At 36.6% G+C, this 13624-nt stretch overlaps 2 protein-coding genes across 3 annotated transcripts in view; one reads left to right on the top strand and one right to left on the bottom strand.

Moving 5' to 3' along the window:
- Window positions 1-5249: 5249 nt before the first annotated feature.
- On the bottom strand, window positions 5250-10771 carry LOC135200837 (large ribosomal subunit protein uL11-like). 2 transcript variants are annotated; one of them, XM_064229527.1, is made up of 4 exons: window positions 10594-10771; window positions 7083-7337; window positions 6790-6908; window positions 5250-5470 (listed from the first exon to the last, which is right to left on the bottom strand). In XM_064229527.1, exons 1-4 carry the CDS (start codon window positions 10628-10630, stop codon window positions 5384-5386), a joined length of 498 nt encoding a protein of 165 aa, XP_064085597.1. In that variant the 5' UTR covers window positions 10631-10771; the 3' UTR covers window positions 5250-5383. The 2 variants fall into 2 exon arrangements, with proteins under 2 accessions (XP_064085597.1, XP_064085598.1); XM_064229528.1 differs by having other exon boundaries at window positions 10521-10770.
- Window positions 10772-13067: 2296 nt separating this feature from the next.
- LOC135200836 (small ribosomal subunit protein eS4-like) overlaps window positions 13068-13624 on the top strand; it is a 59161-nt gene continuing 58604 nt past the window's right edge. Inside the window, exon 1 of the mRNA XM_064229525.1 lies at window positions 13068-13221. Coding sequence (XP_064085595.1) covers window positions 13216-13221 — 6 coding nt within the window. The 5' untranslated portion in view covers window positions 13068-13215. The remainder of the gene's footprint in view (window positions 13222-13624) is intronic.

Here is a 13624-nt window from a genome sequence, read left to right as displayed (position 1 = left end):
AGGCATAGTGCTAAACGGCTCTCTCTCTCATACAAGCGAAGGTTGTCTGGGGAAACTTTATCCCTTTTACAGTAATAAATTCAATTACAGAATGAATAATGGCTCCTGGATCCGTTACGACAAAGCCGGTTTCCACGTTGTATGCCCGGATGGGACCACCGCCCATTCCCCTATCTTTGTAGCAGCTGATGGTTTACGGGGACATCTCAAACTCACCGTCAGAGGGTCAACGCGATAATACGTGAGAAGGCGTATTTTGCGAACTATACTTGGGCGTCTACAATTATCCCATCACTACCTCTCCCATACAACGCGCGGGTGCTCATCGTTGACGCAAATGGCTGAGATGAACCACGCGTCACCGACTTATGCAGGTGGAGAAAATCTTCGTTACTACATTCTGCTGGCCGTGTTCAGCGTGACGGCCATATTGGTTATCGCCGTCAACATCTTTGCTCGGCGTAGGCCGAGGCATACACAGAAGGATCTCCAAGGAAACGTATTGTCCCGTCCAGATGACGTACCCGTTAAACTCAAGTCGTTTGGGTTTAGGGCCGCCTGAAACTGGCCATTTCATTTTGTGCCTAGGGAAATTGTTTGGAATTGTGTTGTGTGTGAAAAGCGGTCTGTGTGCTGGCAAAAATGTAGGACAAGAAAGACTCACGCCTTTGCATTTGAACAGTTAAAGTATCTCCCGGGCACCTAATAAATTATTATAGCCCAATATTATACATTAATATACTCCTAAAGGTATTTTTCGGGCACCTAATAAAATATACCAGCCCTATATATTAATCTGGCCACAATTATACTATTATACAATTGTACCATTATATTTGCCTATTACAAAGAGTGACAAGTACTCTTTAACAATTATCCATGATCATGTTGTAATCTATCAGTAACCACTATTCTTAATCAGGTTACCTATTATCATATTAATCATGTATACATGTTAATCCTTTGATTTTTACCTTATTATTTTGGGTACCTAATCATTATTATTACCAAACATGGATCTAGATTTTCCATGCATTTATCTTTGTTTATGAATATGTCAAAAGGGTATGTAACAGAACCTTTTTATACATTGAATCACTTGTTATGTTTATACCTAAACATATGTTACGAGCACACTCCTAAGAAACAATGTTTAAAGTAACTTTTGTTATTCAAGGCTTGAATGGTAGCTGTCCGAGCCTAATGTAATAAATACATTTTAGAATTACATATCTGTAAATAAAAACCCATGACCTGAGGTCATTGGAATTAGGAGGGTCCTACGTGACCAATGCAGATCTAGATTACGCTATGCGATGTCTGCAGTAGCCTGGTTTAAATCTGTTTAGAAATGTCATTGTTTTGCATTACTGATAACTTTGCACAACAACTTCCATGGGAAGCGGTTGACCTGTTAACCTACGCCGGAAACTTGTAACTTCCGAGCCGGCGGACTACGTATGTTTTTATATGAATCGCTGAGATAGCTAATGTTTCGCTATCGACGTGATGCTCTAAGAGTGCAGTTCATTACCAGCGATCAAACATATCGGTCTCCCGACCGAACTGTCTCTCTTATTATGGAGTTACAGAATAAAGTTGTTATACCTTTTTCAACTTATCCGTTTGAATCATCTCCTTTAGTTTAAGAAGACCCACTCTACTAAGATATCACATAGGAGACGGAAGGAACCAGAAATACTTACGAATAACAGTCGTAAGGAAAAACAAAGTCTTTCGCAAAAGCAAAGAGACTAATATATGTACAAGGAGTTAAAAATTAAAATTAAGCATGGATCACTAATTAGATTAAGAGTAACTGGCATACTAATTTAGAGTAAAATACCAGGCTGCAGTTCAAAATTTACAAGTGACAAAGCACTAAAATAAGTTTTAATGCCCTAAATGTATAAGTTATATACTTATCATTTGCGAATAAAAAAAAAATGTCATGGTGTGTGACAAATTCATGACTGGGTATATTTTAAATGATGGACATGCAGCAAATATTCTGTACAAAGAAAATTGCATTTCCTTTATGTACAAAGAAAATTGGATTTCCTTTATAACAAATAATCTAAAAAATAAAAACCAACAGTGAACTATGACCAAAACACTTAATAAAAAACTGGAATTAACATACTGATGACCAAACCCTTTAATAATAAACTGGAATTAACAGACAGTTATAAAGCTACATTAAGGCCCCAACAACTATACGTACTTGCTGCTGCAATACCCCAAGATCAAATTCAAAGACTGGATCCGGGCCAGAGTGATCTAAATCAAGTCATTAGAAACGAGGCGATAATTACTTATTTAAATACTGTACAGACAATCGAATCATCATTATTATTAATCCAGTACATTGTTACCCAAACCATAGAGATAAAATTTCTAACCCTCATAGGACTGGGCCCAAGGGTTGTTTTGAGCATATTAAATCTTATCAAATATATTACAACCAATTAATTCATTAAACTGAAATGTTGACTGCCCAACTTTCCAGAACTTGGACTAGTCTAAAAATATATTGATTGAAATTAGTATCCCTCATTGAGGGTTATGGTTAATTCATCCAAAACCTTTTGTGTGACCAGTTCAAAGATCAAACATCATTACTTCAATGTGGTTTTCTTTTTGCAATGAAAATCACCAAAAGGCATTGGCGAGTTCAATCTTACCAAGTTATTTTCAGATTCATTATTCAATAATGCTTGTTCATCACTCACAGCTTACATGTACAAGGACTAAACATATTTCAGCACTGACAACAGCATACCCAATTGGTCGAACAAGGAAATTTTAGTGCTTGGGAAAATTCTACGTTTATATTTTTAACCCAAATCTTGATAGCTATAATTGAGAATGGTTTAGATTAAGAATCTATTAAAATCTCTGAAAAGATCTGTAGCTATTCACTCACCTGAATCTTGACTGAATATTGTATAACTTTTTGAATGAAAACTGAGAAGGCTCACCACTTCCAACTTGAACCCAGTTATTCGTCCTTCATTGCAAATTTGATGCAAGACTAAAATTTGCAAACCATGTATTACAATTTTTGGCTTAGTCCAAAATAGTAATCATTTAATATAAAAACATGAAAGCTCCCCTAAGTCACATGTAATGCACACTATCAAGTAAGGTAATTTTGCTTTATCTACGAAGTGTTTAGAGAATGCTTTCCAGCTGCAACATATATAACAAATTACACCCACAAAATATACACTGGCAGACAGGTAACAGTTTCCAATAATTAGATCAATTTCAGTTCTTGTCTTCTGGTATCCTCAAATGACAGCTTGTCTTTTTCTGGGGAAAACAGATGGCCTACTTAAGACTGCATTGTGAAAACCTTGCTATGCATTTCCTAAGTTTGAAGCAGTCTATTAAGGCATATTGATCAAACCAATCCAGTGTGGCACCATGTTGGATTGGGGTAAAATGCATCATTGCCAAATCTTAATTGAACTTCACTAAGGGTCACGCGTTGTAAGATTTACAACTAACTACTTTCCAAAACCTTACCTCTCTTGCAAAAGCTGGCATTTCCCTAATAAAAAATAAAATTTTGTTTATAACTTGCACTAACTTTAAGAGAGGAATATTCCTGTACATAAATTAGTCAAGATTTCTTGGACTTTTGAAAATATAGCACTAAAACTCATCCACAATCTTCCTATTGTCAGGATTGTCATTTAGCAACAAAATTTTTAGATATAGAAATGCTTCTTTTTCTTCCAGATGGTCAGTCAGTAGATTTTCACCCATTTTCCACTGAAAAATTTCAAGATTTATAAAAAATGAAGCTTTATCATACTTTCCAGTTAATTACTTAGCTCATTTTTTTCACATCCATCTTGTTTAGTTTGTTCCAGATACAGACTACACTTTTTAATATAATTCCCGAAAGACAGTCACAGGCGTCAATTGAATCCGTGCCCCTAATTATACAGGAGTTTCAATGGGAGTATGTACTCATTTACAAAAGGGGGAAAAAATTTAATCTACTAACCAATGTCTGTTTGTATGGTGTTTTTGTGGAATGGAACCTGTGGTTATTCACAATGGGACCAAAGCCTTTCCACGACTCCCGAATCATGTCGAGAGTGAACTCCTACGACCAGAAGCACACATTTCACTCCTCAATGGAATGCCTGAGAATCTAAGTGGTACGCACTTGACTACCACTTTGGTCTCCATGCCTAAAACTAAATTTATGGCCATCTCACAGAAAAATAGTTTGAAAAGTTTTTTCTAACCTATAATGGTCAATGACAAACTTCAATTAAGAGCATGTAATGTACTCTAGTGAAAATCAGAAGGGCGAGAACAAATTATTCTCCCAAGAAAAGTTAACTCAACAGCTTGAGAAAGCCTTCAAAGGTAACACTGAATGCTACCAGGTTGATTAAGCAAATGCAGTACCACCAACCTAACCTTTGCTCATCAAGTGAGGGTTAAAAATAAGATGTTAGAATGGGAATATGAAAGAAGGTAAAGTAAAGGAACGAAACCAGTTGCAGCCATAGTCGAATGCACTCTGCACATAACCTTTAGTAATGTCTAGTGGTACACTGACAAACTAAGCACTTGCAGGAAATACATTGCAACCCCAACCATATTAGCTCGATCTTTATGAATTTAACTTATGGAAATTTGCTTTCCACAGAAATTTGTATTAACTTTAGAAATGTTCACTTTTTAGCTTATATGATTTGTAACTCTACTACTACTATGAACCAAAGACTGATGTAACCCAGGACTACATATTACCTAAAATGAAGAAGTGTGTAGTCTGGCTTCTTGGATTTATTAGCTTTTCTTTTATTATATTTGATTAAAATTCCATAAATAACATGGTCTTCTCAGGCAACTGCAGTGTATAAGTTGAAACTTGGAAGATCTAAAAACCACTAATAGTAGTAGTGGATGACAGAAGAATAAAAGTTCAGAAATGAAACCTTGGCCAAGTCAAAGTTTCTGGCCTGTTCATAAGTATTCTTATCCTTACTAGAGTGTTTCTCCTGCCTGTAGACTGAGAGCAAATGCAAACACCCTCTGTTCTGGTAGCTATCCCTGAGGTTTAAGGAACTATCCAGGGGCTCCAGAACCACCCACAAGCTAAAGGAAAACCAAATGTCAGACACTGATCTACAACCACTTATTATAAAGCATTCAGGGTGGAGCCACATTAATATGTCACACAAGTTTTCTATTACTACTTGGGAAATAATACAACTACATTGAGTCTCCTACTTTATTTATACCCAGGAATGGTTTCATGGGAATGATCATGACTTTTGTGAGGAATGTAAGCAAACAATGGACCTCTGGTCAAGTTGAAGCTTCCACGGGTTAAGTAGGGACTGATGCTTGCTTACTCTTCAGGTACTTCTATTGTGCCTTCATCAATCCCCTCAATTATATCATGGGGGTTCTGGCCTTCCACTGTGCACCCAACACTCTGTAAGAACAAAAGGAAAAAATTGTCAGGATTGGTACTGCAATGTCAAACATACCAAGCTCTGGAATACAATACTTTGGTTAGAAACCTATACTTATCAGACTGTCATCTTAATTAACCATTCCACAGTTACTATCAAGTTTAACACTTTCTATCGTTTTAGTACAATGCAGATTTTGTCAAATATTGAATCTTTATTTGTGCAGAGTGAAAAGTAAACCCCACCTTGCATGCAGTTTTTGCCTATGAAAGATTCAAATTTTATTTGTTTGTATTAGCAACGGGACCAACAGCTTTACTCAACTTTCAAACCAGGTCAAGTGTACTTCTATAACCAGAAATACACATCTCTTAACACCTCAATGGAATGCCTGAGAATAACTCATGGCCGCTGAGGTGGCACGCCAAAGCCCTGCCAATCACTGCACTGCGGCGTTATGCACTCAATTCTTACTCGTCTTAGTTCTTGTATGGTCCAAGCTTCCATAAGTAAGCCAGTTTTCAGTATTCTTTGCCCAACTATCTATTTCCATATTTTATGTGCTTTCTTCATGCTTCACACCTTCTTTGGTGTGTGTATGTATGTAAGTAAATAAATAAATAAATAAACAAACAAACAAATCAATCTCGCCAACCAGAATGCGTATACTATACACAAACTACTTCTCACCAAAACAGCAAGAAACCTAATTACATCATGAGTGAATGAAAATACATATACTAACCACTTATGTTCAATGGTTCATTTGTGACCTTCAGTTATTCAGCTCAAGTGACCTGTAATCCAATTCTTTTGACAAACATTTGCAACCACATAAAACATTAAAACCACAGCCTATAGTTTAGCATTTCAGCCAGACCATGCCAACATAAACAGCTGGTCAAATTGGTCAGGTTTTATAAGCTCCAAGAAAATATATTAATTCGACCAGGTTTTATAAGCTCCTAGAAAATATATTAAAGATGTTGGAAATGAAACTGAATCATAGGTCACATCTAATCTGGAACAAAATATAAACAAAAAATTCTAAAACACTATAAACCCAGGAGGCTGGAAGATGCAAACTTGCTTCAAAACAGGATATGAAGCATTAACATACCATAAACCACCTGTTTAATAGTTAATTTGTAGTTTCCCTGGGTAATGCCGAAGGTACTTGTCTACAATCAGCGACCAATAAGAAACACTTTTCTATAGGCTGTTACTGTACCCTATCCCGCATCTAACAAGTAGGGTGAAACCAGCCTAGTTAGAAAACTAACCTTGTATTGAAAACTACTAAATCTACAAAATGCTACCAAAGGTTTGAAATACTTGCCTGAGCAGTACCAAGGACTTCCTTCAAGGTTCCACATAGCTGCTTGGCCTGGGACCTGAAGCGCATTGTTCTGGCAATTTCAATCATCTGATCCAAAGTGATATTGCCATTGTGTTTGACTGAAAAGAAGAAAGAAAAAAAAAAAAAACTTACAATCCAATACCCAAGACAAATTTAATGGGCCTGCAAACACTTATCAAACCCATAAGTCAAAATTATGTTATCTAACAATCCCATACATGGCTGTTCTAAATAAACATGATCTTCAACCAAAAAAGAGTAAATCTACTTACTATGCTTGACCTTCTTGCGGTCACGTGGAGGTTCTTTCAAAGCCTTAATAACCAAGGATGCGGCTGAGGGGACAACTTCAACACGAGCCTGACGGTTTTGAATGATGAGTTTTACAGTGACCTTCAGACCCTTCCAGTCTCCAGTAGCTTTCATGATGTCGTCACCCACCTTCTTTGGAGATAGACCAAGGGGACCAATTTTGGGAGCCAATGATGAAGTGGCTGCCATTTCTCCACCAACACATCTTAGACATACTGAAAACACAAGATTAAAGGTTAACTATGAACAAACAAGGTATCACAGGCTATCTTGACCATTAGTTGAACTGTCAAATACTTTATTAAGTTTTAATGAATCTACCCAAGTTGAGCATTAATGACCAATTTCAAGACAAACTAGTAAAGATAAAATTTTGGGAAAGTATTAATGAATAGGGCGTTGAAAATGAAAGAAAAAAAATTAAATGTATGTATGTAGTATGTAAGTGTTGAATTGCAGTTCAATAACTAGCTTATGAATTTAATATAAAGTCATAGGAAACTTTTGCATGAAAATTGTCAGGCCTTCCTTGCCCACTGAATATACTCAATGCAACATCTTTTCCACCAAGTCTTCATCCAAGAAAAGCACAATGTAAATTAACATTCACATCCTGTATTTTTGGTATAGGCTTAAAATATTGTAACGTTCAAGTGGGAATACCTATGGCCGACTGCGGTAAGTGATTAAAATTTTACCACCACCTAAAACTTAAAATGCTCTAAATTATGGCTTGCTTTACCACTCTCCCTAAGCTCAATCCCAACCAACTTTCCAAGAGCACAACCTTGTTCCCAGATCACAATTTGTCCATATTTTTCTGTCTCCTCTTCCAATAAAGATAACATTTGAAGTGTTTTCTTCTACTTAACAAACCGCAAAGGGTGACAAATATTTGTGCTGGTTGAAGGAAACCTACCTCTGATATCAATCTAGAATAATACTATCTTGAACCAAATGCAACCTCAAAAGAAAAAGACCTCTCCAACCTGCAACCACCTCATTGCCAGCAACTCAAATTTAGTACTGCACTTATCCTGCAATAACTTACTTTCACAAGCACTTTCTCATCTTCCATTAATCATATATAGGGGTTTTGTGTGTGTCTTTAAGGTGACTCGGGCTATGTCTACAAATAATCAGTAGCATATCCAATAACCCTTATATTTCCTCTTCCGAGCCATTTTTATGCAGTGTCCAAGCTGCAAAACACTGCAATGAGATGTGCTCGGTCTAGTAATTGAACCTGATCCATATGATACCACTAAAGTATCAAAGATGTCAAAACTCGCATTCCAAGCATAGGCTTTTCTACAGGGAAAGACTTGTACAGGTTGTAGGTTACCATATATATGGACACAAAAGCTTAAACCCTTGTTTCTGATTTGTCACACAAGGTTAGGAGGGTAAGTCACACAAGGTTAGGAGGGTAAGGTCGGTCAAGATAAGGCATTCTAGGAATGGTTAGGGTAGTTTTCATCTGCAGAACCTGTTCCAGTCATTCTCATCACCCTCAAAACAGGTTCAGTATTAAAATGAGTAAATACCTATGACCTAACAAGACATTCCTTTACCAAACTTAAAATTTTTCTTGCAAAATTTTCTGGTTAATAAAATTTAAAAAATTAAGATGCCTGCTGCCTCCCACCACTAAGGGTAAATTACCAAATGGCAGACCTCTACTGTGGCACTACCACCTTCCCGAAAAACACATCCCGTAACAAAGGATAGACATTTGTCAAGAGATAGCATCTGTTGAAGCTACACCCCGAGGCCTCTACTTAGCTCTGCAAGTTTATCCTCCCAAGTCACAAATTAAGGACAATGTCCAATTTTCGGGTAGGTGGTCGCGTTATGGTAGATGTGGCCGTCCGTTGGCCATTCAGTATTTTACCCTAATCTATGTATTACTCTCTCTGAATTGATTGAGCTCTACCTGCTAGTCTTCCTTGGACCATCCAACCTTAGCCGAGGTACAAAGGCAGCAGTTTTTCATAGCAGTTAGTTACAGTCATATCCTGAGCAATGTCGCTGCAGCACAAATGGGTGCACGACTATTCTACATACTCAGTCCCGTCCAACCCAGACCTTACCTACTTGACCTAACTGAGGCTGACCTGGAAGGTGAGAGGCCTTGGGCCACCCCAAGCACATAAAAAGGCGGTAACCTGTCAGAGAGAGAGAGAGAGAGAGAGAGAGAGAGAGATTGATCATTCCTAGCTGGTGAACTCCCAACCCATAGGAACCAGGCAGTGTACAACTGTTGTAAAGTCTTACCACGCAAACAACAGATTCACACCTTTTATCATAGGGTAAAAAACCGCATGGTACAGGGGTGGACCATGTACGATCAATGTGTACAACCCCAAGAAAAGTACATTATAACGCGTCCTGACACCGGAGTAGAAGTCTTTAGCTCTGTTTCTCACCAACAAGTCGCGACTGATGCCCATCTCCGATGTCAGGACGCGTTATAATTTACTTTTTTGGGGGGTTGTACACATTGATCGTACAAGGTCCACCCCTGTACCATGAGGTTTTTTACCCTAACTGTATCCTGGCATGTTAAGGCTAGGTACTGGCATACCTATAATTCTCTATTTCCACTTTTCTTTATACCTAGCTATTCACCATCATTAGGTAGCCTACTAAGCAAGCCATGGGATACTAGGCTATTCACAAAGGTCCACGTGTTTAAACCGTTAAATTGTTGGCCTCAATTTCTTAAAAACCTTAGCTGAAACTTACTTACGCCAGTGTAAGGGGACTACGGAAATAGTAGTAGGTAGGATACGGCGCAATCAGACAGGCATGCATTAAAAACAAAAAAACAAATATTGCTGGTAAGCCCAAAATCACACTGGGAGAATTAACACCTAACCGGGAAAAGGTCAATCACCTGAAAATCAGAGGGGGAGGGGCCGTTCCCTCTCAAGAATAGGGTATTTCAGCCGAAACTAAGTACCAAGAAAGTTTACCATGTGGAAATAAATGGTAAATGACCTAGTATACCTAGATTGGGACTTTGTATATTTACGAGGTACTGTTTGACGTTTCTCCTAAAGACTGCCATACATATCGAGCAAAACAAACAGGTGATCACTATATTTGTCAATGCATAATCAATTGCTATTAATACATAACCTATATACATATAAAATCTCCTTAACATCGCTGCTAGTGTTTCATATAAGGTAGGTCTGGCAACAAGTATTTTTACAGACATACAAACTATATCAGATATCCTAAATTAGCCAATTCACAAGCTATAACTAAAGGTCTAACTGTATACATCGCAAGCAAGCTATATTTAGGGATATTAACCACATAGAAACAAACCTTTAAGAGGAATAACAAATATAACATCAACGTCATCCGACGGAAAACCATGCTCCTACCTGAACTCGGGAGAACCCCATGTCACATCGTCGATTTTATCGACTAAGAAAAAACACATTTTACAGCATTTACCGATCTTGACCTCGTTTGGGTCAAATTTGGGAGGCATATTGACTGATTATATATGCACGACGCGACGCTAAAGATCGTCAGGTGGTGGATGAACCCTGATGAGAACGACCACAGCGAGTTGCACCAGACAATCCAGAGAATGGCTACAGGGCCAAAGGACCGAGTTTCTCTCGCTGACCGGCGAAGGAAGAATTGGGGCGTCATAGTGTGAAAGTTCCCTAATAATGTTTCTCTCTACTTCTATTTTGGTGGTATTGCGGATATTATTTCAGGTTCTGATGTTTATGATAGTAATATATTTTTAAGATATCGTAAATTTTTGTGTTTATTTTATCCACATAAAGATGTTTTCAACTGATATATAACGGGATGTGTCATGGACTAAAGATTTAATGTTTCTCTCTGCTTCTATTTTTTGGTGGTATTTCAGTTATTAAGGCGAGTTCTGATGTTTATGATAGTAATATATTTATCATTTTTGATATATCATAAACATTTGTCGTTATCTTATCTAAATAGAAATTTTTTCAGCTGATATGCAATGAGATGCGTTATTTCGGATGTTATGGCTAGTTAAAATGTTTATGATAATCATATCTTTATAAATTTTTAACATAAATGTTTTATCTTTGACTGGTATATACAAATACCTTTCTTTTTAGCTCGTACAGGATGCCAGAAAACTTCCAATCATTCATTCATTAGCTCGTACAGTGCTGTCCTAAACTGGATATTTTTGTCCCTGCTTCTATAACAATTTGCAGTGTTTATGATAGTCATAATCTTTATCATTTTAACATATGAATCATCATCTGTAAGCGATATTATACAGAATACTTTTTGAGGCTTGATATGCAATTGGATATATAAACTGAAAACAATGTTTCTCTGTGCATATTAGTATATAGGATATTATGGTAATTTCAAATATTTGTGATAGTCATAGCTATCAATTTTCAAGATATAAATCTTTAAGTGACACGAAAATTTATTTTTTAGCAGATATGCAATATAACGCACATAAACTGAAACTCTAAATAATGTTTCTCATAATTTAGGACGCAACCTATGTAACGGCACATTCCATAGTTTCTTGCTGTTTCTCAAATCTTTCTATTTTAATCAAATTAGTTTTTCCCAAAAGGAAAGCAATATCTTGTGCTCTACAGTGAATCAATGAATTTTATTTCACATAAATGACCCATTAAATGTTTCCCTTCAAAATATTTGCTGAACAACTGTACCATGTTATCGGTAAGTAGCCACCATATGTAGTAATATCCTAATGACAATGTTGCTATAAATGATTCATCGGAAAAAAACCGTTACTTAAAGATTTGCTAAAGCTGAAAATTACTTCAAAAAGAGGTTACACTGCGACTTCCAACTTAGAGATGAACCATAATGTAAATGCTCACAAGCTATAAGGAGAAATATGGGAACATGTAGAAAGCAAGCAATATATATCTATTAGACCACAAGTTAAAGAAGTCTAATCCACATGAGACAAATTGTATACTTTTCAAAGGTTTCAACATGACAGAACTCAGAATAAGCAAGACACACAAAGAAGTAGGAATAAAGATTATTATGGAGAGCAGCCATGGAACAGTATTGCCTTATGAACATTCATTAAGTGACGAAAAGGCAATTGAAATACGACATTTCATTTTCAAAATTCTGATCGATGAGAGATATAACACCAAAACCATAAATGCACATGGAAGAATTTTTGCAAATTAAGGCAGCCAAATATACAGCACAAAAGAAAAATTAATATTTTATGTACAGCACGAAGACTATTGAATACAAATGACCCAAGAACTAAAAATAGAATGAGAAAGCTTTAAGATGTTTAAGAAAAAATAACAGAAGAACGTTACTCAAGATTACCATAAAACTAAAACTGACAAATAAATGGGGCCAGCCTACTGACAGCAGGGTCTTAAAAATGGACTTGAATGATAATGCTGAAGATATAAAGAAAGAAGCTGATTTTCGGCTTGTTAGAATCTACTCATGTGAAAAAAGGGAGAACAACCAATGAGATTTGATGCACTGGAAAGAGATAATTAAATTAAATCGTTTGTTACATTATGCGTTAGTGCCAGGGAAATGGAATAAGGTGTGGATAAAAAATGAGACAGTCTTCGAGGTTGAAACGTTTGTGAACTATAGTCGTAATTATGTCAAGTGTGTATGACTATCAAGTTGTAGTGTTTATAGAGAAAAGATTAATAAAATGTCTAGGGTTAAAGACAGTAAATGAGTTCTTACAAGTTCTCACGGGCTTTAAAATGTAATGACCACTACAAGAAAAGAAGCAGATTTGTCTCATTGGAATATGGCGAATGTAAGTCATGCAACATACTCTAACTAAATATTAATTGTGCACACCAACTGGAAAATAACTTTGTATTTGTAGAAAAGAATGAACAAACCAATGAGGACGGCAATACTGTTTAGAAACTGGGAAATAATCTGAAATTAATTTCAGGAGAAAGAGACCACCACTGGAGGTGCTGTTATAAAGGTATAAACGCTTACTTTACATTCCGAAGGAGGGACGTGCGCATTCCGTGCTTCGGTTGTCTTCTCTTCCCATCCACCACAACCGTAACAATGGCTGTAAGTACTTTTCTTTTCCTGTATTTTGACGGATTTTCTCAAATTCTTGAAATAAACTCTTCTTATATCATAGCCACTCTTATAGAGGAATTATCGCTCTAGGAATATTATTTCCAAAGGTGGTCAGTACCTCCCAGATGAAAGAGATATATAGTGATATGTTTTGTTTACTTTTACAACCTGTACTTTCGCTGCTGAGTACGGTTTACTATCAAACGTGTTTCGAGTTATAATTATTATTGCTCTAATAAAAGTGGATAGTTACTTTTAAGAAATAAGAACAAAGCGTAGTTTAGACCATAAGGTTTTAGAAGGTTTTACGGCAGGTTATGCGGGTTTTAAAGTGTCAAAATTAACGTGGGCCGGTCGCATTTTATGGCCGTGGTTTGATACCTAGTGTATT

This window comes from Macrobrachium nipponense, chromosome 27, assembly GCF_015104395.2.
Source record: "Macrobrachium nipponense isolate FS-2020 chromosome 27, ASM1510439v2, whole genome shotgun sequence".
NCBI classification, from domain to species: domain Eukaryota; kingdom Metazoa; phylum Arthropoda; class Malacostraca; order Decapoda; family Palaemonidae; genus Macrobrachium; species Macrobrachium nipponense.
The sequence above is the reverse complement of the archived record's forward strand: the minus strand, read 5'-3'. Positions and strand labels throughout refer to the sequence as shown.

Bases quoted from the DNA above. Each gene is read 5' to 3' on its own strand.
- LOC135200837 (XM_064229527.1), bottom strand. From the start codon at position 10,630: ATGCCTCCCAAATTTGACCCAAACGAGGTCAAGATCG. The intron at 7,338-10,593 runs GTAAATGCTGTA...TTGTGTTTTCAG, and splicing joins CCCAAACGAGGTCAAGATCG to TATGTCTAAGATGTGTTGGT. The intron at 6,909-7,082 runs GTAAGTAGATTT...TCTTCTTTTCAG, and splicing joins CCGCAAGAAGGTCAAGCATA to TCAAACACAATGGCAATATC.